Raw genomic sequence first — 27,959 nt, forward strand, 5'->3', positions numbered from 1 at the left:
TAGTGAGATTCGCAAAGCTTTCATAAAGTTCAGATAAAGATATCATAATATCGACAATTTTGAAATAACTTGGGAATTTATTGTTTGCCTAATAGGATAATCACCGTTACCACACCTATTGCGAGAGATCTGATGTTCCCCCAATACACACCAGGACACAATTATTCCAGCCCCCAAATTCTCAAGAAATTGGAAAGTCACTCGATTTTTTCTTTTCATGTTTTTTTTTATTGTAAAGTATTCACACAACTTGTACAGATATGTACTTAGGTACATGTGATTATTTACATAATGTTAAGTTTATGGCGTTCGAAATTAATAATGGGATAATTTTCTGGTTAATGCTATTAATAGCCATCTTGAAATTGAAATAAGCCTTTGACCAGGAATTGCAGACGTAATTGGAAATTTTATTTTCTATCTAGCAATTATTATTATTATTTTAAGTATGGTGAAAATTGTGCTGAGAAGAGCATTTCAATTACTGAAATTAGTGTTAATACTGTGCCCATTTTGGCATAAACTGTTTTCATCGAAGAAATTACTTGCAACAATTCAATTGTAGTTTTTAGAACTTACAAAAACTTACAAACCTTTAAAGTTTTTCGATTCGAAATAATATTACATGTACTTGTATAATAATTTACAACAATCCGACAGGCATTAATGGCATTTGATAATTCTTCAAAAAATGCATGCACATCAAAGTGCAAAACACGCTTATAATTATTACAGTGACATACTTTGCACACGCATATTAATTATACTTTCAAATTTTCAAAATCACATAATTTTTTATACAATTTGGAGTTTTCAACAATCTTGTGAAAGAAATCGTTAGTTGAAGGCCCAACTGGTACATAATTATTATCCCAAAATGTGTTAATACATCATTAATTATGGTTTACAGTACAAGGCAGATGGAGGTGTTTCGTCGAGTTTAATTTCTGACAAAATGCAAGCAAGCGTAGCATTAATTTTGACTATTCTATAACTGTATTTTTGTCAGGAGGAAGTAACATGAAACAGTCGTCGTATGAGGGTTTATTGAGCCGCGGACCCCAAAATGAATTTCATGTAAGTAAGGAGGCCTACGTTTAAATTTCATTTAAAAAGTGGCCATTTTAGGAAATCAAAGGACAATTATTATTGGTGTGGTCATTGTTATTATATGGCATTTACGTTTATCACATTTTTTTTTATCATTTAAAAACGACTAGGCCACCTCATTCAAGCGACTGTGCAATGTTTTAAGTGTCACACAAGAGTTTTCTTTGAATATGCACACTACTTCAAAACTTGTAAGTGTATTTTAAAGGCAATTAAATAACGGTTTTGTGCAGTTGCAGTGCTCATAGGCTTCATACAAACTTAACATTAAATTGAAAGATTCAAACATACTGTCCGTGGTACATGTATTTGTGAGTTGCGCCCCGAAAGACGTAATCTTTGTTTTTAATTACTCTGTTTCTGTCCTAGCATTCGTGTTCACGAATTAAATAAATCTGCCCAGTTGCGGTAGAAGTAATAAATTGTCTATAAAAAAGGACAAGTTGAAACTTCGTCAGGAGAAAATATTTGGATTTGTTGAAAAGCACGGACAGTTAATGTTTAAGTTCAGTTCAGTGAAATGTACTCTAAGGCATAGTTCTCTTCTATGACGTGTGCTATGTGGGCTTGGCCTTTATTAGAGCCACGCCCACCTTTTCGCTGATCCACACAACTTTCTTGGTGATGATCTCCTGCGCAAGCGCAATACACATGGACATAATGGCCATGCCGAGTAGAATGAAAAACGTGCATCCTAAAAGGTTCTTCTGGTGTTGGGGTACCAGATCGCCAAAGCCGATGGTTGTCAAGGTTACGAAGGAGAAGTAAAAAGCCTCGAAGTAGTTCCACTGGTCCTCCCAGAGACAGAGCAAGCCCGCCAACATGCAGACGTACATCAGGGCAAAGATGAGGACGATGGTCAGTGGTATATCTACCTGGTTACTCTCTTCTTCGTCATCATTGTCACTGGTACACGCGTTGTCTCCCCTGGCCGGCCCCGCCCCGTCCCCAGACCTATTTTCCTTGAGTGTCATGACTCGCATCGGCGGTAGATCGCCCTGATCGATCGTAGGCTCTGCGCTCCAGATGTCTTTGATGACATCATCCATGCTGGGTTGCTGCTCCGTCGATCCGTTGGTCTTTTTTCCCGTCAGCTCCACCCCTTCAGCAGCGCCCTCTGTTGGTGCTGGGACGCGGACCGCGCGTAGCTTCTTTTTCTTCTTCGGGGGCGGGGCACCCTTGGCCATGGCGATGTTCATGTGGAGGAGGCGATACGTCAGTGTGGCTCCGCGGGCGAATAGAGAACCGATGCTGGCGAGGACGAGGAGCAACATCGCGATGCCGAACACGGCGTAGATCATGCAGAAAACCCGACCACCCACAGTCACTGGAGCTATATTGCCGTAACCTGTATTAAGACGCAAAAAAGGAAACAAAAGTAGTACAAAGAGTTAGACTCAAACAATCATTCTTCGGAAATAAAACCTAGAGAATTTGTTGATCAGAAACCCGGAATTCTCTGCCTTGCTCTGTTAGCTCTGCTCCCTGTGTCATATGATGTTTTCAAGCAAGATTTGCCCTGACTTGTTCATCTTCCTTGCTTCTAATAACTCTGTTGTTGTTCTCTGATATATTTTGGACTAAAATTGCTCTGCTTTTCTCTACTCTGCGCATGTTCTGACCGTTGATGCTGCGCTGGCCATTTTCTGCTCTGTTCTATCCTGCCTCGTTTGTGCAGAATGTGCTTTAAATCCTCAAATCCATCAGTTCTTCCTTTGCTCCGCTTCTGTTTGGTAAATTGCCGCCTGAAAAATTCGAGTCAAGTTCTTAGCCGAGTTGAGAAAACCTTTTTATTCCAGATGTCTATGCCAATTGCATACACTACCGCAGCCGCCTTTCTTCACACTATTTTCACTACTAACAGTAACTAAATTTGCGACAAGCCTTTTTAAATTCTTCTCGTGTTTTTCTCATCGGACAGACTTCTGAGTTCTTAGATGATGTCCGCATTTAGGCCCCCTAATCTTCATCGCATTTTTGAGGCTGAAAATATTTGGCAAACGCATTAGGTCAAACGATTTAAGTGGGAACTTGGAATGTATTTCTCCGCGTAAATTTGCAGTTGTCATCATAGGAGTGTTGGAATTTAGATTGCACAATAAGTTATATGGTTACTTTGCACTGATTTAATTCCTTGTGCATCACTAGAGAATATGTAGATAGATTGTTGTACCGGCAGTTTTGCATTTTCGACAGTAATTCATTTTAAACTTCGTCATCCGAAACTTGAATTAAACAACAAACAAACAAAAATGAAAAGAAAACAACAAGCCCAGTGCGTGTCTTTTTACTAAAACGACTGCCCAAACATTTTTTTTCGCGGAGTTTCTTTTCTAAAGAAAAAATAAAAACAAAATCATGCATAAATAGTGTCACCACGCATGCGCCTGCAAAATGTTAATCCACGCACCCCGTCCGAATTCCAAACTCCAGTCCATATCCCCACACGCCATGATTATCACCCAGTTTCGGTGGATTGCAACATGCATGGCTCGATATTATCTCACACTGTAGCAATGCTCATTGACCCGATTAAAACTACATTTGATTTCAATGATAACCAACAAGTCAGGATGGCCGAGCGGTCTAAGGCGCTACGTTCAGGTCGTAGTCTACTCTGTAGGCGTGGGTTCGAATCCCACTCCTGACAAATCATGTTTTATTTTATATCTCCAACATATAATTTTTATCATGGCATGTTAAGTTTTCTTGCAGTACTTTAAACACCTTTACTCAGGTTTCAAATTATTAGCAAATTTGACAAATTTAAAATGTTATAACAGTTACCGTTTAGGACATAACAGCTGTTTGAAACTACTTTTTTTTTGGCTTTATTGTATACTAATTAAGCTGTGTTTCAATACCTGTATATAACAGCTTTCGAAACTAGTGACCTTTGTGCAACCTGTGATTCTAATAGGTAACAAAATGGAGTTTGTCGAGTTTTAGAAACAAACTCGGGGATTTTGTTTTGTAAAATTCTCTCACAACATTTTACTGTCACTGTCACAAGTGCATTGACATGCCACTACTAGTGAACTGTTAATCCAGGCGTTCAACAACCTTAATCAGCCATTGGACAAGCAACCCGCATTCATGCGGACAAAAACCCATGTCAACACTTTGTTAAGCTACACCATTTTAGTAAAGTAAGTTCCACCGTGCGCGTCTGGTTTGCTCGTTAGACGAATGAAGCCAAGTTATAAACATTCACAACATGCAAGAACATCATCATCATCATGGGCGAAAAAATGTCTGATGATGAGCGCGTCACTAATGGCTTCGGGGAATGTTCCACGGGTATTGAATATTTGTCTGGGTCCAATGCAATGTCAAATCTTTACATCATTCAGATGACACGTGGTATGAGGACAGAAAATGTTGCATTCCTGTTGTCTGCATGGTCATATTATCTTTGATTTATGATCTGAAATCGCTCAATTTCACGCGCGAATTATTAACAGTCGAAATCATTTTGAAAATGACAGGCAGAAAGTGGGCCAGGCACGGTTTACCAAACGGTGGCAAAATTCATAAATTATTAAAAATTGCAATCAGGTTTTCGTCCTGGAAGTAGGCCCACGGGATATGTATGCCGCTCTGAAACAACATTGCTGGTTAGTCTATAGCTACCATATCACAATTTTGTTTGAAAGAAGTCTTAAAAGTACTCTTCAGGGTTAAAAGACGTTCGTTTAAAGGTTTAAGGTTCCAAATATAAAACATGGTGCTAAAGTAAAGTATGAACAATGTTAATGCAATTCAAAGTCCACAATTTACAGTACAACATCCATATAGCGCCCTTGACATTCAATCGGGACTCTATACTCCATTCAATCAAGGGAGAATTCCATGCATTTCACACTATAAGTCCATGCAATCAAATGAGAATTCCATTCACTTGGCTGCGGCTGAGCGAAATGTTATTCGCGGAAATTCGTATGAATGGCCGCAATCGGTTACACCAGCCTAGTAAGTATTTCCAGAAATCAGAAATGGAATTAACAATATTAGGTCTACAAACAACTTTACACAATGGAATGTTCACTTAATCGTGGAGATATGTATTTGATCACATTTGGTAAGCATTAGGTTCAAAGTTACTTTTAAAACCAAGACGACCCCCTTTTCTCGTTAAAGCCCCATCACTAGGAAGACGAAAGGGCAAAAGCCTCAGGCATGAGCGAAAGATGAGATGGGATGACTTGAGGCAAACTCTCCACGGAGGAACAGACGGGGCACGCTTGCATCTAGACTACCCCCAGCACCATGCCAATTACCAGAAATTACCCGGTACTCACGGACGGACATGAAACAGCAGTGAACTCCAGGGAAAATCATTTCTCTCGACGTAGGGAGCATGAAATTGCTTCACGAATGCTTTTAGGGACGTTTTGTACGTCTTATCCCATTGGGTGGTTGTGAGGTTAGGTGATATAATTGCCCAATTAGAATTGCGAACACAATGGGTTCCCCAAGTGGAGAAATCTGGGAATTAAACTCTGAATTTCTGAGAATCGCCGGACATTTGAGTTCGCGAGGTGTTCAGGAAATATTCCTTCACGGGTCAATGTATTAGTTCCGTAATTTAGAGTATAAAGCTCCGTATTGTTAAGAGTTAACTTTTCTGAACTGTGGTTGTTTTCAGACAAAAGTAGCTCAAGTCTCTGTCGCAAGTTGTGTAAAGTTCAGAAACATTTTCCACCGGAAATACACTAATGGTCAGTAGTAGTGTTTAGCACTTGCACACCAATAGAATTTAAGAAGTATCACTTATAATCGTTTTAAATACATGTAAATTACACATGAAAATTGAATTGAAATGTTCCAACGACAGCATCTTTAGTTTGTATCATAATAAAACAAAAATACCAGCTGTGTTATTTCGATCCCGGACCATGCGAACATGTTAAAACTATTAATCTTCTCTTTTCCAGGTCTGTCTGATCATAGTGTTTAGTTGGTTGGTAATCTTGTGACGTCAATTCTAGAGTTTGGAAAACTAAACTCCCATCTTATCTTTTAATGCCTGGGCATATGGACAGCTCAGAATGTTGAGGATTGTGCATTATAATCGTTGTGAAAATAAACGAGATCTTGCTTTGTTTACAGAAACCGAAGTATAGATCACCCATGAAGATTTGCGTCAATACGACAAAGAAAACTAAGCACCCCATGGGTTCATATTTCAAATAGATCCCTGGAAAATAATTACCTACAATTAATTTATCCTTAATATTGCCATGGTTTCAATTATGGAGTCTTGAAGCCTTTCTGCTACTTGACGAACCGGACCACGCTGCTGCAAAACAACGCTCGAAATTATGGTTAAACTCAGACACAAGCGACAAGAGTTGACGAAACACAACCCCAACGCTGGACAATACTTTTTTTCATCATCCAGTACGAACAACTATCATAAATCTGCTGGAATGTGTTTGACAAATGACAAACATGTCACCCCTGTATTTTTTCTTCTTTACAATTTCTGAAATCTGCGCGCCCTTTTCATTTACACAGGTGCCGTGATTTGTCAAGCTTTTCCATCGCTGGATCCTCTCTGCATCTTAAAGTTGAACCAATAAAAACAATCCGCATGCTTTTTTTTTTATCCGAGGCAGAGTTGTTGATGCCACAAGTGAAATTTTACTCTTTTCAGAGCAATGAAATTTGACTCTATGGAGCTGCTATGCAAAATTATATTGCTTAGCGAATATTTGTGCTAAGCAAAAATTTGATGGGGAACCAGTCACTTGTAACATCAATAGTGTGGTATCTTAGGTCTTTGCTAAACATGTGCAAACACTTTTTGTTTTTGCAACTCCAGCCTCGATTTTGTTCCAATATGGCGAGGAGCGAACAGCGCCCTTGTATGCAACCATATCGTGCCATCTTTACATTGTGTTATTGCATCTAAATTGGGGAACTGTCGAACTGCTATAAGGAGAATATAACTCACTAAGCTGAGAACCGTGAGAAATCTAGTTGTGTTGGTAATCTATTTTGAACTTGAGCTGAATAATTTGCCTCATGGCTGATTTCGGATACAACGAACACCATGTTAAAAAAAATTGCAAATATAATGTAAATAAACGGTAACCTTGCTTGTAAAATACTCAAATTCCTGAACGATTACCCGGTTATAGATCGCGGCAGAAATAGCAGACGAGCGAAGACCTAGTTCACATGCAGGCATCTGACACATCTTGAAAAGCAATTATGTTTAATCTACCACCGCAGAGAAACAAAATGGCGGACGTGTAGTCTTGGTATAACCATTCATGGCTGTGCATGTGCGTGTAGGACTATTGGCGTCTTGGCAGTCCGTTATATTTTTCATGTGAAAAGAACGGTTCGAAATGGCAAACAGCTTCGCCACAGCCACTAGCAGACAGCCCTAGAATTCCTTCAAGCAACCCTAGGGGATTGGAAGGGACAGGTGAAGCGAACACATACTGAAAGATTCTTGGGGTTTCTCTATGGACTGCCCTGGCTTTAGTTCAAGTGCTGTGTGTCCGGATTTATCACTGCACCAAGTGCCGCCAATATCGGCGGGATTCTGGCGGGAACTTGGAAGTAGTTTACCAAGACCTCATAACCTGATTGAAGAGGTTTTTTTTTTTTTTTTTTTTTTTCCGCGCAGTAGACCTATCTAAGCAAGTGGTGTAAACAATCAACGCGGAAGTTCAAATGATCTTGCCAATAATGTCATTCAACCACAGTGTGTAATCGGTGACTAACAATCTCGATACCATTTTTAAAGTTAAAAAAGGAATACCAAGTTATGAACAAACGAGAAACGATATTGGGAGTAACACCCTTTACCTATTGTCCCACTTAACACATTAGTTAACGCCCCTGCACTTGTATGGAAAGTTCACTTGTTATATTTAATTTATACATGCAGCTGTAACACTCGCAATGTACAAACAGCCTGCTTGCATAAAACAGAATGTAAAATAGATATTCATTGTTTATAGAAATGTACAATAGGTTTTTATCTCGTTTCCTTCTGTTAAATGAGCGGGACTTTTTGGTCATTTTGATCCACCATTGTTATTCGAATTTCAAGCAGCCGAATGGTACACTTGTCTTGGTTGAACTTTTTGACAGAATTTGTTTGGCGTTTTCACCTGCTTACGGTGCTTATCACCTACCTATGGTACTTATCACGGTACACGAGAAGAACATAGCGCCTGCAAAGGTCCATTTGATCTTTCTCCTTCCTGGTGGTTTCACGTAGGTACCCGTGGTGATCTCGTGCCGCCTGAGAGCTTTCAGCGCCTGCTCCAACCACTCAGCCTTCTCGTCTCCGTAAGACTCCGTCACGTTCCACATCTGGCTCAGGAACTCGTTCCTCCTATCCACGTATCCTTGATACTGCAGCCTGTTGATCTTCTTTTCTTGAGGGTACTCTAGCGCCTGGAACACACCTGCGCCTATGCAGACGTAGGCGACCAGACCTATGAAGAGAGCCGTGTAGGTGATGGTGTAGTGCTGGACCAGCTTGCAATAGTCTGGTCCTTCGTCGTAATGTTCCTCCATCACAATTCGGTGCTCTTGGTCTTCCTCGGGTTGTCTCTCTTCAATCTCAGCCATTTTTGTTTCCGGACTCCAGACTTTGTGGACAGTATTGCTTCGGAGAAGACAAACTTGGACAAGTGAGTCTGAGGCTTAGTCTAAAGCTAACCGCCCGAAGTTCTTGCCAAGTCTTTGAGCATTTCGGTACTGACTGTTAAATACAGGTGCCTTACATTGATAGCTCCGCCTACACCATGAAGGGCTACACAACAGTGTAGTTAGACTTGCAATATGTTGATGTCTTGTCCGAGAAAATCTTGTTTCGTTCATATACAGCTGCTCTGTCCACCACCACTTCTTAGGGCATATCAAGGAATAACAATCATCAATTTTGAAAAGTTCATTTACAAATGCCTGTGTTTACAAATTGCATCTGTGGCTCGGAACGACAATGTGATGATTCACTCCGCAAAGCGACTTGCCTCTTTGGTAAATTTAGCACAAGTTGTCATCAGTATGATGCGCAGAGCAAGAGCGAAAACTGTTACCGAACACAGCTCCTACCGCAGAACTAAATTCAGCAGAACTCAACTCAACTCTTCGCGGATGCGGTTTTAAGAGGAGAATGCCAGAAACATGACATCAATTCATCATCCTCAAACTCAACAAACACAGCCCAACCTCTCTCGGGTCCTGAGAGTGTTGTTTGTATACACACATTGAGGTCGTTCCAGAACGATGCGGTCATGGGATGAGATCATGTACCGGAGACAGAGAGCTTTCCACGGCGAGGCTCGATGCATCCACGCACGGTGATGAAATACCAGTCGGAGCAAGCGTTCTACCAGTTGCTGTACATCACTGTCATACCAAAAAAAACTACGATGATTTATTTTTTAATACGGTCGCCACCCATAGAGACGGTATCGAGTGGTGACAATGTTAGACCCAGTCACCGGTTTATCTTCATGTTGTTCGCGGTAGGGTGTCTCATAGGTAGGAGAGAGGCGGATACCATGCTTGTAGTCTGGCGATGGCACGAGCGATATTGATGAGGACTAAAGCATGGGTTTAATAGTGGGTGGAGCGTGGATGCCTGACGCATGCCTGGTACAACTATCATATCTCTGACATGAAGGATACAGGGTACCAGACCGAAGAACGATTTATACCAATTCACAATTAGATTGGTGTGGTGCAATATGACGCGTATTGGAACATTGCCTTATGTTCTATGGCGTCAGTTTACGAGCAATTTGGACTATGGCATTCCCCAAATCAATTTCTAAATCTAAACACAATATCAAGATGGCCTTAGAGAATTAACCTAATAATAGACTAAATGTCAAGTCGTTAGCCAGTCATGTTTTGTCCGTTGGCGCCGGCGATATCCACAATTGCGGAAATTTGCATGGTATTATTTACTTTCGATGGTAACTATTTTATAATGCTCGGTCAAAATGTTTGCCTTTTCGTTTTTATTTCTTAACCTTCTTTATGCCAACATGATCAATGCTCACCGGCGACCAGTAAAATAGGCTAGTCGATTAATGATACTGTCTAAGCCGCAGCAGGCTGGTCTGGTGCTTATGCACCTATTCCAGACACTTGGAACATCTTGACCTTACCATAAAGGTCAAGCATGTGAGGGTTGAGATGCCAAGCTGACAGACGGGTCCGCGTGAGCTGCAATCCCGCCGATATCCAGTGTCTTAGCACGGCCGAGCTAGCCTCGCGGGGCTCGCTAGGTGTAGACGGTTGTAAACATTAAGCGTGGCAGGCGCGCGCCGCAGTATGCAACAGAAGTGTGCCATACTGCAAGCTGCAACTATGTTTATAAAGGTTACGGACGTTGCTCCCAGAGCCATTTTCATGGGGATTCTAAACGAAGAAATGTTCTACGAACAGAAAATATTTGCTTAACAGAAATGGGTTACCAGCCAAATGTCATGCAAACAATATTTCACGTGGCTGAGCTGGTTCCCAACCGTATTTTTGCTTAGCACGTAAAAATTATAAGCAGTATTTTCTGTTTAAGCTCGTTGAAATCCAGACACACAATGTAGACACTATTACCAGGTTAAGTAAACATATTTCACGACATTGTGGTGGTTTGGAAATAAAAACCAACAGTCAGTAAATTCAAATCTTTTGGTTTCTCGGTTTTTCTGTCAATGATATCGGCTGCATGTGCTCGACAAATAAAATCAGTTTGGTGATGAGGCAGCTGTTAATCATGCAGTTTGTTTTGAATCTCGATTTATAGACAATGTTATATTTGGTTTACAAATTGGATGTTGTAGTCACGTGATGCCATTTTTCAGCAAACTGTTAGTTGAAAGTGGGCAAAATAATTTATGCTTAAATTAAATGCAAGAGATACTTAAATGTTTGAGTTGCCCGTCGGTTGTCCGCTGGTACCGGTATGACGTCACGGGTAACATGGTCTATACCTTTTGAAAATATTATCTGAAGATAACGGCAGTCACAAGACCTTGAAAACTCTTTCTGTGTAAACATGACAATAATGTTAGGTATGGTCGAACCATAGAGCTAGGACCAGTCGAACACATGTTATAATTAATCAAGTGATCATATTGCAATAAACAGCGTCCGTCACATCAAAAGTTTAATTATTGTGAGTACGTCAGCATCCAGTAGCTCAGAACTGCTAAACACAAATATTTTGCTTAGCTGCTTCGCTTGCGTCAAGCGGACGTGCCTGGGGTACATCTGCCGAACGCAGCTTGATCTGCACTGACAAGGTGATCTCGCAGTTCACGCGAACGGGGTGTGAAATCGCAAGGGGCTCCCGGAGCTAGCTTCTCTCCGGCCAGATAACAAGCCGACACCCGGTCGGCAGGACCGAATGACCGGTCTCACTTACCCGGGTCGGGCAATTAAAATTCCGGGCGGGGAAATATGAGCATTTGACGGATTTTATGGCACGAAGTGATGGATTATAATAGTGGGTGAGGATGTGACCTCTTGTCACTTTATATTGACGTCCAAGAAGTGCGTTAGTTACGGTCAAAAATGTTCTTGTCATGGCAGAAGTATTTAGAGAAAAGCTTCGCAAGGAATTGGGTTAAGTGGAAATGATTGATAGGGATGTTTTTCTGAAGGGATAAGGATGTCATAACTGCAATACTGTGCAGACCTATACGTGTCTGGATCTGGATTCATCCCGCAAAATTGTCAATGTATAGTGAAAACATAACGCCAGTTTTGCAGACGGTAATTTCATAACAGCTTACAAATATACCAAACTATTTTTGAACGCGGTCATCAATATCGTCTTCTTTGTTGGCACTTTATATATTAATAACGTGCAACGGATTGTAATTCTTGCCAAGCAGATTCTCTGAATGTTTGCAAGCCTCCATGTGTTATCGACATCAATCGAAATGTTTGAGTGCATACTTGAGAAAGCACTGAATGAATCATTTGATTTCTGTGGAAGTTTTTGATTTTAATTTACGTCGACTCTCGAGAGCGCCCTCAACGACATGACTGACAGGAGGGCTCCGTGCATAGGTACCCCCTCAACGGTACGAAAGGGAGAGTTGGGGAGGACCCTGGGAGGGACATTCGAACGCATTGGTGGCGAGCTTGACGCTGACGCGAAGACGCTATGGCTTTTGTGCACATTCAAAATAAAATAATTTATGGCGTACTTCGCACCATACCCACGCGAACCAGTACAGTTCGCGCACCCGGTGTGTCCTTAGTCGCCCCCCCCCCCGAGTTCTCAAACGCGGTCCAAAAACGCCCTCTCTTGTTCGCGCACGGAGCCCATAGAGCTATCTCTTTATTAATTTTTATGTAGGCCTAGCTGTATGCTCTTTTCCCTGATGAATCAGGTATTTCGCACATTGAAAGAGATCGTGACCAAACATGCTCGTACCTCGGAGCAGATTACTGACGCCTCGACAGTCTTGGCAATAACATTCACCGGGGAATCTTGTCTAAACATCGTCTCAGCATGGACCATGAATGTGACGTCCCATTGGTGTCATGTTCATGTCGGGTACATTGTGTCATGACACTTCTCTTCGCAGCTTGATCAGACACCTCTTCCTCTTCCAAATTTAATGAGCAATTTAAACCGAACACTGTTTCAATATGATGTTAATTAATTAAACAGAGACAGAGAACGACAAACGCGTAGTTGTCCTTAGGACCTCTGACGATGTAATTTAAATATACATACGCACGCACTTTGGGCCAATCAGGTTACAGGACAGTACCCAAAACTCATTTCCGTTGTTCATAGCTCATATCTATACCCGCGGGTGCCATGACTAACAGTTCTCCATTGTCATCCACAGTTTCAGAGGACAGGTTAATAAAGCCACACTAATGATTTGATGTCATTAATAAAAAAATATCTTCTATTCACTCAAGCATAATGCCATTTTCTAAACTCACTGGCAGTAGTTGACCAATGGAGGGCGTACTTTAACATTTACGCTCAAGGATCAGATGAATGCATGTCGGAGTTGGGTTTGAACGTGACTTTGCATGTAGTAAGGTAGAATCGCGGTTAAAGGCGATTATATTGATCACAAAATCAAAGACAAATGTAAGCAATTCGCGACAATTCAGTTTTTTGGGGAGAACCAAACCACGTACAATGTTACATTTCTACGTATCCGGCAAAGACCTAAAGGACGAATTATATTTTGTAGGATTGTATGATGATATCGATTTATAATTTAATTACACGTAATAGGTCTAGCCCTACTATTGAATTTCCAATAGCTACATAGATATGTTTTATGTTCCGTTATACCATTTGACCGATTATAACTTTTGCACAAGGTTTAACCATGGTAATCGATGACATGAGTTTTGAGTAAAATGTCAAAGTCTACATACCAAAGAAAATACTGCCTCTTATACACTAGGCTACATGATAACAAATTAATGGGGGCGCTCCTCGCCATCTTTGGAGTTCAGACAAACAGATCTAGAAATAAGCATTGCATGACGGATTGTCTTTCACCCATATGCGAGCAATGTTAATTTATAATTCATGCCCTTGTCTGTTTTTTGCTCTCTCATTGTGCTGGACCTTGTCCTTCTGCCTAACCGTTCGGTTATGAAGAACAGTTGCTATGGCAACTGGCGCCAAGATCCTATACTGCAATTGTCTATTATGAGCATTGTCAGTTCAATACGATGCTTTGTAAATATGCACGCGTGTCCAATTTACTTCTGCCAATTTGTGCATACTAAATGAGCCACCAAGGTAAAATTGCTGGTACAATGGCAAGTTTATAGGTATCTAAGGACAAATTTAGCCTTTTCGTTTGAGCTATTTGAGATGTAATTAACCGTTAGGGCCATTAAGGGCTCGGGCAAAATACCAATATAGCGAGAATGGGAGGGTACGTACAAAAGCCTCTGTAATTAACTGGCAAGTGAAGTGTAAATTTACATAGAGACATGATGTGCAAATAGAGTAAGGGAGTCTTACTGCAGGTGGTTTTTCCACTACAAGTCCGAATGTGTCATTGTGTGTGTATGGACAACATTGACACCCATTATTTTGATTAAATTTAATGCAAACTTAGTCGGCGAGAATTTGGCAGTGCTAGCCAGACAACCGACCAAGCCGCTGCAGACAGCATTGACCTAAATACAGCTGCCACTAATGGACTCAATTTCACGGCTTTGCTGATAAAATAATGTAAAAACAAATGCCGACACTACAGTGAACGTTTCCCACTACTTAGCTATTTTGTGCACATGCGCACGTCCCTGACTCTCTGCGCAAGCGCTGTGAGCACAGAATGGTAATCGTAGACTAAGAATTTTGTGGTAAGCAGAGCTATGAAATTGGGCCGTGCTGACAGACAAGGAGGTATAATTTTGGGAAAGATAATTATTGGGGCCTAATATCCGTTTCTTGTGTTTGAATTGTAGATGGTCTTCGTTGATGCAGGGAAACGGTTTGAATAAATAGAGGGATGGGTTTCAACTCTCAAATGTCAACATGCTATACACGAGTTCTGGTCGGTACACAAAGCTATTTTGTGTGTGTGTTGTTTCTTTTAAATAATATAGTGCTGTAATAATCATCATCATTATCATCAATACTTGCAACGTATATCAGGGTTTGAATTTGGAAAAGTCATTGTGTGCTTCGTAGCTTGACGGATGAATACAGCGACACCGCATACATCACACACACAAGCTTCACATCTGAGAAATAAAATACTCATTATATCGGAGACAAGACAACAACGAATAATGACCTAATGCTAATACCACATGCTACTTGTAGTTTAATTAGACTAATGACATTGGACAGCTATATCCGCGCAGCTAAGCCACTGCACTTTAACTGATGAAAGAAATATAGGAATTTACTACTGGGGTCTTACAATGTAATTGCGCGAATCGACCTTTACGCGATACGCTGCGCAACCCCCCATTAGCTCAGGTGTTCTTTAGTCAAACATGGTTCACCACAATTGCTGTTTTAATGTCAAAATATGCCATAATATTTGTGGTTTCAGCCCACAATTCTGACAGCCTGTTGTTTGTGTTATTAAATTTAACAGGTGGAAATAGCACTCGAAAATAGGGGTAAATAAAGATGCGCACACAGTGGGGTATTTTGTCCACTCCTATGAGTTGACAGGAATTAGATTTCACGCACAATGGTTGACATTACCGTACGTTTAAATTTACCCAACACAGCTTTTTCCCAATCTTCATATCACAAAGGGAGTTTTCCCAAAACGGATTTTTCCCCAGAGTGTCTTTCCTTGAAAACCAATCAAATTAAGTTTAACTTTTCTTATTCAGTGGTTTCTGCGTTTGAAATTCAACCTTCCAATATTTTTCAATCCCGACTTCTGTTTACATTGTATTACTTTGCAATCGCGCAAAACGCTAAATTTAATTTTCTGCTTCTATTTTTCTCGGAGATACACACATGTGTACAATACATATGATGAGCACAGTTGTCCATTATCTCAATTCAAAAGATGTTTTAAATTTTTGTTTCAAATTAAAAGAATATATACTAAGGTTATTTCGTTTTGAACGACGATAAAAATATTTTTCAAGCAATGCTTAAATTGTGGCCAGCTGTTTGCACATTCTTGCCCAATGGAAATCTTAAAGAAATCTTAATTTCGAGTAATGGACGATACAAATTAATCGTCCAGGCATTGGTATTAAAAGCTCCAAACCTTTCAAAGTGTCTTAGAACAGTTATCAATCATGTAAACATACGGACCTTGTCGCCCCTTCACTATCCTATTTCCTAACGATATTATGTAATAACAGTAACAGCAATAATGCTGCCACTAAATAACAATGCTAATCTAGATGTCTAAAATTATATTTCAGTCGTGCTAACGTGACCTCGTCCATTAAAGCATTCTCACCGACCAAACCATCTGCCAGCTTTTGTGGAATGTCACAGGCAATTATCGAAATGCCCCATTAAATGATAAACACTTCATAAAAAACGCGGACAGGTGTAAAAACATCTGAGCACTATTTCATAATTTATGCGGCGTTACTCGGGAGCCGATACGGAGTTCAAAGGGGGGAACGAATTCAACAGCGAACATCGCAATGAAACTATAAAATTGTAGACGTATGAATTCGAAGTATGATCTCGGCCATGCAATGTAATTTGTTTAATGCAATCCTTGAAAATACACCTTTGTGTTCCATTTAAGCTTATTTTCAATTTACGTTTTGCCATTTTCGAGGGTATTTTGGTGCCTTTTTGGTTTTTATGCTAATGCAAATTTCCATATTCATGAGAAAAAGTGCGATGCCATTTCAGGCAGAAACCTTAATGTTACCGCTATATTTCAGCACCAAAAGTTGCCAGAATTTTGGATATTTTGCTGTCGTAAATTTTCTTTTATTTGGTAGTTCGTTGTTGTGTCAGCACATGGCAGCAAGCCAATGGGCAAACTTTTTTTCACAAACTTTTCAGTGAGCAAATTTTTGGGTTCACAATTTGAACAGAAAACTGTACCTAAACTAAACAGTGTCTTCCTGAAATGACATCAAAGCAACAACGCCCTCTGTTGTCTGGAAAGCAAGGAACATTTTCAAACGTTTAAAGAAGTGCACTTTTCAATAAAATTAACCATAAAGGGTTGTCAAGTAGTTTTCATACATTTAAGATGAGTAGAAAGTTGCACAATACGTGTTCCTAAGAAAAATCCATCTCATGGACCCTTAATTTCGCGATCGCGTGTAATCGACAGTTCTCGCAGGACGTGGGAGCCTTTGCCCATGTTGCTTTAACGTAATAAATCAGCAACCTACACAGAAATGACGCCAAAAGAGTCCTTCAGTGCATGTCTCATTTTGTGATTTCATGAAGAAAAAAAGTGATTTCATGCAAGAATGCTTAACGTTGCGTATAGGAATGAAGAATGTGATATGTTGAATGACGGTTTCATTCCGTTAAGTCCTGCTTGCACTACACTCTCAATGCTGAGACACAAATCCACCAGATGTTTCGATACTGATTGTTGTTGTGCATGCCAGGTGCTTTTCGTCGGTGAAATGACCATGGATATATCTGAACTTCAGCTCAACTTCAATTTAATGTACTCCTGCACCATATACTCAACGGGATTCATAATTATCTAACGTAAGTTCATCCATTCAACGCATTCAAGGGGTTAGTGTGTATTTGCCTGCAATCGGGGACCCCCTATTGTCCCTTTTTTTGTTTGTACTCTTAACTTTTTAGGAGGACCTCCCATATGTTTTGTACATGAATCCAAATCGGGGACCTTCGGGAATTGGGGACCCTATTGTCCTCTATTGTTCAACGTCCCCTATTGAATGCCCAGACAAACTCTCGCTGTTTTATGCTTAACATGCTTGTGTATCTCCATGCTTCATGCTAAGGCTTGACAAAATCACAGTTTATCCATGTCCCGTCCCAAACTCTACTCAAACATCTTAAGTGAGTCTATTCCTTCCCAAATTACTTGCATCTCTCACCCTGAATCCTAAATCGTCCGCCTCTCCCATAAACCTCCCCTCTCTCATTCATCTACTCTCAGACAATTACTGTTGAGCTAAATTGCTATGTTCAATGACAGGTCTCATGGGACGGTTGTCCAGTTACCGCGATCCTCATCCAAGCCTTGATCAAATCTGACAGGATGTTTAACACGAGCCAGCGGATGTTGCCGAATATACACACTATAAAAGAATCGCTTCATTTGTCGCTAAGTGTTCGTCTCGTAGCGTCTTGCTCCCCTATTATCAAGATTGTAGGGAGGAGGAACGGAGTATTGACACTACAAGCTATGTCCTGTTGGCGAGACGGGATTGTTTATACGTCTAGGTGACTCAATTACTGACTAATATCTGTTCATCTGTAAGTCTGGGGCTAGCACAAGCAAGATGAAAAAATGAGATGACAAATATTTATGTTAATTAAGATCATGAACAACTGCAACAAGACGAATAATGACCCACCGGTGGCGACATTTTCGTCATCGTCATCATGTTCGTCGTTTTTATTATCATCATCGTTATCATGATATATATTTATCACAATTAATATAAACATCTCGATCACCACCACCCACTACCACCATCATCGGCATCAATAATCGTTTCATATTCATCAGCATCAACCACACCACCAAAAAACCCACAATTTTTAAAACAGCAACAGCAGTAAATGTTATACCAGCAACAGGCAGCAACAACCCAACAGCAAAGCAACAACAACCCAACAGCAAAGCAGCAACACCAACATTGGCAACACTCGAGGAGAAACACTTGAACAACATCCTCAATTATTGCAAGATCTCGCAGAGATCGAATATTTTCTTATGTGCTTAAAACCTTGCCCTCTGCATATTGTGCTTATAAGGACGATCCGCGATCAAGGTCTTTCCGTCATATCTGCCCAACCCTCCCGGTATTTCTTTCAGAATCCACGGTCGGCGAGCATGAGCGCTGATCGCATCCATCTATTTATATTTTTTTCAGTCGACGATTGAAGGCTAGATTGTCTTCCTCTTCTCCAGAGGAATTTCATCTTCATAATTACGGGAAGGAAAAATCCTTGGGTAAAACACCCTTGGTCTGGGTTGTGCATGGTAACATCTATATCGTGCATCGGGCCCATTTTCATTGTTCAGACACGCATGAGTATCACATAGAAAATAGTCTGGTTCCAAAAGCAGTGGACAATCATTCTCGATATGCAGTGATATGAAACTATTCAAAGATGGCGGCGGTGAAAAAAATACTACGAGGCTGAAACTGTTTGCTCCGCACTTGTCGTGCCTAAATGTACTGTAGAATTTTCCATAAAAGGTACAAGTAAACAAGACATTTTAGTGTCGAACATTGTGGTAACCATTTTTTGTCCTGCAATATGGCGGCCTACAACGATAAGGTTAAACCAAGACACCGATTCTTAAATTAATTCTACCAAACCAGAATTCATCGAAGTCATATACATGTATCCTGTAAGGCTATATAGTGTATAGACCATCTAAGTTCTAGTGATCACAGGAATATCATTTCCAAAAATCAAACCTGACCTCAATCGTAAAAACAGAAAACTAATCTGAATATTCCAAAATTATGCAACACGATACCCAAGATCACGTTCATACATTATGCTCGGCCTACAAGAGTCCACGGTACTCAAAAACAATTGATGGATTTCCCATATTTGTAATTCAAGTGTAAATAGTGGATGTACACACTCGGTGGCAATAATGGCGGTCTGTAATGAATAATGCACGAAAGGAAAAAAAAAGCAACAGTACACATGTATACATTGTGGTGTTTTTCATAATTTAGCACTATATTGTGACCTCGGACTGCAATTTTCCCGCCACTTTTTCGTCACGCACGAGTCTGTTCCAACGGAGGAGTGACATTTGGTGGCAAGATAATGTTCAGAGCCCTGAACTCACTTATTTGACCAGGAAGATGAATCATGCACAGTCGCGGTCTGACATAACAGCCCTAACCTGACGATTAAATTGTGTCTTGACAAAATTCATAATTAATTTTGTTGTGAAATATAAAGTTTGTGTTTGGCATTATTCAGTCACTCCCGGCACGGTTCAGCCTGCATTTTGACATCAACAGTGAAGTGTAATGGTCGCACTTTTCGTGCCTTTTGTGCAAGTGATTGATTAAATGTATTCTTACAGCAAGACCTCACAATTGTACGTTGAGGGCTTTTAGAAAAATAAATAAACAATATAATCTCTTTTAGGAAGATATTTGCAACATATTATATTTTTCCATTATCATCACGAAGCTCCAGTCACTATATGTTTCTAACAAAGGGACAACACATCTTAACAAAATGTTGACATTATACTTTGCTTTATTTCTGAACACGCACCATATGCATTATGTTGAAAACCTCTTAACCAACACTATGTGCCTTTCCACAAATATCATATTATAGCATTATCTGGTAACTTGTGCTCCGTCTGTTACCATGGAAACCTTTCATCGGCTGTACGCTGTTTGGCCATAACACAATGCATTACACTAATTTGTTGAAAATATGTCGTTATGGTGGATCGCATCAGACATGTAACATCAGAATAGGTCATTTGCTTAAAAGGAAAGAAACATGAGATTCTTCCATAAATCGACAGTGTCTTTCTTCAAATGTTGGACAAGCCTCAGAATGATCTGTGCAAGAAGGCAACTCACTGGAAAAGCTCTTCAAGAAACTACTACAATCTAAAATTTCCAATCCCCTTTACGCACTGTGTAAGCATGGAGGTTTTCCTAAGTAAGTAATCTGATACCAAATGAGCAAACAAAATCTCAATAAAGCGACCTGGAAACCTACGGCAGGAAACGGCGGCTTCGACATGTCATTGATTGAACACCCTTTCCATAAATATTGGATTTATTTTACGACTTCCACCATTACGGTTCCCATGGAAACCTTGCGTAATTGCTAGTATTAGAAGCATGAGAGTATGATAAAAACTATACGTATACGAACATGGCGAAGCGCATTGAGGGGGACAAAACGCTACTAATGCACCAACAAGGCGCCACAGAACAAAACGAAGCGTGCGTTATACTGAGATGAGTTGCTTTGGAGTGTCGGTTCAAGCGGTCGAGAGCGGAAACGACTCTCCTAGGAAAAAGGAAGTTAGAATCCCCACTCGAGTTCGGAATGGCCCGGGGGAAGAAATTCAATATTGACGGTGGAGATGTGTTAACCGCTACAAGGGCGCGACGTGTTTTGTAAATTACTTTTTCACGCGGAGAGGCTAACGCGATGCACTTGCGCACCCGATATGGGCCCGTTCAGTTTGGGGCCGATCGCGTTGCAAAAATTACTTCTCCAAACTTGCACTCCAGGTGAAACTTCAGAGGGATTTTGTAAATAAACAATAACACCGTTGAGAAATGGAACAATTTGCCCCTGCGGTTCAGACTACATCTTGAGCTCGTCTCAGATCTTCATGAAAGCAAGACAGTAACTATGTTAGCGATGATTAAATTGCTCTATACAAACAAGTGACGGACAAGCATCATGGTCACAAAGTTGAGTTTTTCCTGTACAAGTATTTTTTTTCATGGGGTGGAGATCTAAACTTCAGTTTGCCGCTACAAGCAGTTTCAAGAATGGTATATATGTCGTACATTTTCCTGTTAGGTACACACTATTGACCTGCATTAGGCCTATGCGTAACAAATCGCATCTTTGTAATCGGTCGCAATTGGCGCCATTTTGAATCGATGGTTCCCGTCGTCATGGAACGTAGTTAAGTGTGCGTGCCATGACTGTCGGAACCATCGAGGTCGACGAGGTGTGTAGTTCGGCCGTCAATTTCCAAACCAATGATGCGAAACTGATTAGGACTGAATAAACAAAGGAATGATTATAATTGAATGGGAGAATTATGGCAGGTCAGAGTAGTGCATCGGGACCAAGTACCAAACCGCCGATGTCAGGAACCGGTTCCAGAATATGCATGAAATCGGGTAGGGCCTACCCGTTAACTTTACAAATTTCTTAGCAAGTTCACAGACAATGAAAAAGAAAGGTTTAGAATGTAATTTGTGGGCAATTTTCAAAATGAAAAGCAGGTTACATGGAAAGATTAGATGATGCTCCAGAGAGGTGCAGTTTACACCATAAAGCCTTCAGACAACTTCCGGGTTTTGAATTTAGGGGTTGGGTTTCTCATACGGGTACCCGTGTTTTACTTCATTTGGGTACCCGATTGCCGTACTACCCGTAAATGCACACCACTATACGTCAGAGACAAAAGTCATTTATATATGTTCCCGAATTAATATATCGCCAAATTTAGATGACATTTTACACCATGACATAGGTCTAAACAGACTTCACAATCGAGAGACAACTCAGAACTGGATGCATTAATATATACCAATGTTTGTTTTGTCATAAAACATTACAACCGTATGGTTGTATATGCCACGTCATGTAACATGTTATTGTTATTGCAATGACACATCAGGCGAGACGAACATGCATTCAAGGTTAATTAATCACCGAATGAGCTAAATATTTCAAAGACCACAATCACAGGATTAACAAAAAATAGCTAAGCATATCTGGACCATGACACCAACCCATCAGAAAGCATCTGCAAGCTTGGTATTCGGGCAAAGGCTACGTGATAAAGTTCCTTGGCCAAATGCTAAGTACAATTTTGTTGGCCACAGAAACCAAAAGGAGAAATCCAAAATCACAGCAGCTTGTACATACTTGGTACATACTTAGTATAGAAGTCTATATCTTAACAAGGATGCCCAACTTTGACCGAAGTTTCTTACCGTCCGTGGTTTCTCAAGTTATTTAAGGTTTTTCTAAAAGGTAATCTTATCATTAGGCCTATATCGGTACATCGTGACTTCAGTGACCATTGAAGGGATTCCGCAAACTCATCCGATTCCCATAAAGATTTGAACAATCACCTACACCTCGGTTGTAGTCACGATCTCCATAAGGCTTAAATTTCCCCTGTTTCTGCCTAATTCCTGATTATCGATCCTTGGGGCCGTCCCGTGCACCGATCTAGGTAATTTCACTTGCTAATCCGAGTGTCTTTCGTCGTCCAATTTCCTCATTTTAATGACACCAGAATTGCTCCACTGCATGCATTGGGCGAATTGCACGCGCGCCGTGCTTATACCAAACTCCGTCCTCGACAATTCTGCGCCTGAATGGCCCGAAGCGTTCGGTTGTGATTTCCCCTGAATTATCAATGCCTAGAGTACCCCGTCTCTTAGCTGGATTTTGTCTTGAATGTGTGGTACTTGCATATTTATAATTTACTCTGACTATTTGTGACTAGTCCAGGCTAGTGTACCCGCGAGTCAGGTGTTTCAATACGCGCGTAAAATGACTCAGGCGTTATAATTGCATGCATGGACAGCCTGCGAGTAGGTCGACTAATTAACGCTTGTAATCTATCACAACATCTACGAACAGATACCAGTTAATCAAGATTGCTTTAATGGAACTGGTATTCAAACATGAATATTGATATTTCGGGAAAGAACGTAAACAGGTTGGATTGTTGGAATGGTTCGGAGCTGAGCAAGCTGGGCCCAAGAATTGTAAACATTGATTTAGACTTAGTCTCAAGCACTCTCTCGAGACTCAAACACAGGATAAGAACAACACGACCCAGAAACAAGATTGATGCGTTGAACAAGATCCTTCACGGTGTGGTGTCTCAGTTGGTTAGTCAGCTGTCTCCAATTGGGTTTATTATGGACGCTCGGGATTTTTCCTCGAAAAAATCACTGAGGAATAACGAATTGCCAAGAAATGCAAAATGGGTTCCGATAGGTATTCTGTGAAGTGAGTCATCTAATACTGGTAGCCGGTCTTTTATGGTTGCCTTCGTTAATTTCTTTTTTACATCTTCGTTAGTAAAACTAAATTATGTGTTAAGAAACCGACTGGACATTGCCCCGACCATTTGGCCTACGTTTGGTTCCATAGTGGTACACACACATCATGCAAGTACAATGGCATTTGCAGATCATGAAAAAAGGCACTTTCCACTTATGATATTGAAACAAATCCGATTTTTAGAATTCTACAACTCCAAAATGATATTCATTCCAGAAGCTTTGTCTTCTCTGGCGACCCCCACCTCGTTTTGGTATTCTGGATCCGCCCCTTAAATATCACACCTCCCATCGTATTATGCTGAGTTCAATCATATTGCGTGTGTCCTTACGGGCTGCCATCTTTAGTCTCTATCATGTCAAATGTATTATTCAGTGTTACCACGAGCACCGATCAATGCTCACCACCGCGCCCAAGCAATACGCTCCAGGTACAAGGTTGACAGTGACGCGTCGTGCTTCGCTCCCCGCGTTGGCCTTATGGTACGTGCAGAGCTCGCCTGAAATCATAGAGCTGTGCCTGAAATGCTACAGTCTATGTCCCGCGAGGCGTACCAAATCAACCCCTCAGCGCACCTGCCGATTAAGCCCCTGATTTCCCGCCAAAAAATCGATCCTGATGTTTTCTGAGTGTTTGTTTGGTCTGTGTTTTGAGGTGTCTGAGTCGTGGCAGATTTCACACCGCCACTTTCCCACTGGGGACGGATGAATATCGGTTGACAAACATGCATATTGGGTTATTAATATTTTTGCATGGTTGATCAGAAGTAGATAAACAACTGTCGTTATACCAAATGTAAAACACCTATTGCGAATTATGACAATTTTTTTTTTACAATGACAATATTTATAGCAAAAGCTTGAAATTGTAGGCCTACTAATTGTTAATGACGTTCTGGACCAAATTGAGAAAAGATCAGCTATAAGTGGATCATTGTACATCGCACAACAAAAATCCACTCTATTTTGCCAAATATACGAGTCTGAAAGATGCCATACTTGGTCAACATCTTACCAACATTCTCAGAATTGTTTTGGATTACAGCTCGGGGATAGCTCTGGATCTACATGAGATGTATAACACGGATGTAATTGGAAGAGACAAGGCGGGGAGTAATGCTCCGAGTAACATGACAAGGCGAAATAAAAACCTAGTCCATCTGGACGAAATCTCGGGTATTACCGAGGCAATCTTTTCTCCATCAAACTCACTCTGCCGTCTCAGTCTAAGATTTCTCAAATCAAAGTGGCTTTCTAGAAACCTTCCTTTGAAACGAAAGGTATTAGATAGATGTACAATCTTGTTTGCTTCAAGATAATTGATAAAAAAACGGTTTGGGGAATTTAGGACTCAACTTCTGTGTTTGCACAACTTACAAGAAATCTGCACGCACCGCTATTTAGGTTATAATTCCAGTAAATCAACGCCCCAAACGGATCACATTGTGACCAGATTTAATCCTCACAAATCAAATTTTCGAATTTTGTTGAATGCATTTTTGGTACTATTTTTCATTCTCATAATAAACAATATATGATTGGGTGGCTTCAATTGTCGTGTTGTGCCTGAAATAAATAAAAAGGACTGTAAAGCAAACATGACGTGTCTCCAATTTGACACGCCGCGATGTTAACCCTTGTCACTGACTGATGCACTGACAAGATTCAGAGCATGTTATAAAGGTAAATCAAAATAGGCCCCAAGGCACGCGGCCTCGTTCTCTTAACATTATTGATTGAGGGAATAAAGTGCCTAGAACGAGCCTGTCCAAAGTGCAAAACGCGGTGACGACGACGCTTGGCAGATAGACAAGCTTTTTCTAAATTGATGCATGTATGAAGGGTGCGTTTTTAATTTGCTTTGGCCGTTTAAAGACAGCAATTATGTGTCTTCGTGATAAATGAACCTTTCGGGATTTGGGAAAATCTCTTTGACGAAATTTGAACGCCTCCGGCTCCGTATAAGGGAGAGTTTGAATTGACATGTCAGAACGCATTGAACAGCATAATTGTTTTAAAATGAATGAAACGACAGGGGATCGGCAAATATTTATGAAAATATGAAAGTGCTGTTAGTAAAAACAATAGATTTTGCGATTAATATTTATACTACTCACCTATCGTACTGATGACAGTCGCAGAGAAGAACAGGGCACCGAAGTAATTCCACATGGGCTTCCCTTCCGAGTCCAGGTTTCTGAATTTCTTCACCAAAATCTCAAACTTTTTGAGCTCCTCATCAATCTTGGTGAAATTCACCCCGGCCAGGGCTGACGACACACCAGGGGTCGCCGTGGTGAGATTGAGGGTGACGTTAGGCGTGGTGGGTGGGGTTAAGTCCCCGTTGTCAGATGCCTCGATGCTACCGTTGGCAGCTGCCTCGATGCTCGCGTTGATTAGGCTCAGGAATTCATTTCTCGTCTCTGTCAACTGTTTGAAGTTTTTCATTTCATTCTCCGCTTCCAAATACACGAAAACGGCCGCTCCGATGAATGCGTACCCCAGTAGAGCCACCACCACAGCAATGCAGAACAGCCACGGTTGTATACGGCGGAAGTACCGATAGGAACGACTGTCCATCCGACGGTAGTCTCGCGGTTCTAGGGAGGGGGTCATATTGACCGTCACAGCGGTGGCTGTCGTCGTTGTGGACTTGATTGTCCCGGGTCGCGCGGCCGTAGCAGCAGAGGCGCCCATAGTCTGCCTGAAGCTAAGCCACAAATTTATATAAATATCCCTAATTTGTAACTATGGAAACACGCTAACGTCTTTCTTCCCGTACGTTATTTCACTAGCGTCTTCAACAGCCGACCACGTGACTAAAAGTATAAAAATAGAAGATCCAGTCACTGTTTAGAAATCGCAACTTGGCAACTGGCTCGCAGATCGCACGCATAAGACGTCGGTGAAATTAAAGCAGGATATCCCAGGTTAAGGCCACAGGTCTGGACCGAGTTCAGTCCTCATCGATCGAACGTCTTGCAGTTTTATTTCTCAAATGCTCACAGGCCAAGACTCAAACCAAAATTGTTTTTCACAACTGGCTGCGAGTGTCATAATAACTTGGACAGGGTTCAATGTCCGATGCGGAAAACAATCTCCCACGCTTGGTCCTAGCGCAATAATTGCTCTTGAAAACAGAGGTGCGCTCCTTCACATACCACGCCGCTCCAGTGTTATCAAGTGTGACTGCGCCGATGTCTCAGTGATGTAGCTAGATCATTGAGCTATGTGAGCAAAATGCACCAGCATCCCCCACGTCAAATCCTCACGTGGTTGTGGCGGCGATGACTGCGCGCAGTGCTCCTCATGCCAGGCACGTCTCATCACGCACAGATCTCATCGTATGAAACCACCGCATCTCACCGCTGTCTAAATGACTAGAAATCTCCCAGATTGCCCGTTCATCTCCGTGTGACATCTCCAGTTACGCGCTGATCGTCCGGAGCTGTAATTATCCGTGCCGCGCGCGTGTACGAGATGCAAGCGATCCCGTTCGTCAGCGAATAATCATATGATTTGTTGCACTACACAAAATTACCAGCCAAATAATGAGGAATTATTTTCTGTTTTGTCCCGTGCGATTGTTTCAGCTGACTGTCAGTAAATCTCTAGCTCCGTTCACGATCGTGGAGTGATTTTAATTATTGATTACCCTTCCAGCGCTCCGTAGATGGTTTGGAATCACTTTCTGTTCCTTGCTCTTCGCACCAACCGGGTCTAGCTGCATGTGGCCGTGGCCGCTCCGTTGAAATTAAAGCAAAGTGCACGATACGGTCACTGACATCCTGCGAAATTCGTGTAATATTTGAGGCCATGGAGATTCACAAACAGCCAATTATATAATCCTGTGGATTGCTGCTGAAAATGCTGGTCCATCGATCGCACAAAGAATGACACAGCAATATTGCTTTTAGTGTAGCAGACCCTGTAAAAACATACCCGCATGTAATTCTGAATGCATGCGAACCACTCCAGGCAATTTACATGTATGGAAGTCCATAAACATTAACAAACAAACTGTTTGTAATTGTTGCGCACACAAAACATGCAATGATCAGTACACAACGCATACATCTGTGCAGGTGGTGATTATAATACACAGGGGCGGTATTATAATTTGCAGTGCGTCCGTTTTCTCTATTCCTATCGATTTTGTCACATTTGTTTCACAGTTGGGCTGATGGCTAACGAGGCTAGCCTGGCTTATTCATAAGTGTGTTTCTTTGAATACAAATGTACACTGACAAAAGCTAATTAGCGAGAACTTGCGTGTTTTGACATTATTATCATCGATTCCGGGTAATTTCGTTTCTTAAAGGAAGGTTGCCATGGGGACACTCGACCCCACACGTTTGTTAGAAGTTGTTCGAAAAGTCCTCGTGGGCCCTATTGTCAACAAGTGCACATAAGTCATGATT

At 41.1% G+C, this 27,959-nt stretch overlaps 1 protein-coding gene and 1 non-coding gene across 3 annotated transcripts; one reads left to right on the forward strand and one right to left on the reverse strand.

Moving 5' to 3' along the window:
- Positions 1–184: 184 nt before the first annotated feature.
- LOC119720833 (TWiK family of potassium channels protein 7-like) lies at positions 185–27,479 on the reverse strand. Of its 2 annotated transcripts, none has more exons than XM_038190687.1 (2): positions 8,268–9,645; positions 185–2,458 (listed from the first exon to the last, which is right to left on the reverse strand). In XM_038190687.1, exons 1-2 carry the CDS (start codon positions 8,707–8,709, stop codon positions 1,668–1,670), a joined length of 1,233 nt encoding a protein of 410 aa, XP_038046615.1. In that variant the 5' UTR covers positions 8,710–9,645; the 3' UTR covers positions 185–1,667. The 2 variants fall into 2 exon arrangements, with proteins under 2 accessions (XP_038046615.1, XP_038046614.1); XM_038190686.1 differs by lacking the exon at positions 8,268–9,645 and adding an exon at positions 25,656–27,479 and having other exon boundaries at positions 189–2,458.
- Positions 3,678–3,760, forward strand: Trnal-cag. Its single transcript has one exon. It is a non-coding gene; the product is annotated as a tRNA-Leu (tRNA).
- Positions 27,480–27,959: the final 480 nt, after the last annotated feature.

This window comes from Patiria miniata, unplaced genomic scaffold (genome assembly GCF_015706575.1).
Source record: "Patiria miniata isolate m_02_andy unplaced genomic scaffold, ASM1570657v1 HiC_scaffold_9, whole genome shotgun sequence".
Taxonomy (NCBI): Eukaryota; Metazoa; Echinodermata; class Asteroidea; order Valvatida; family Asterinidae; genus Patiria; species Patiria miniata.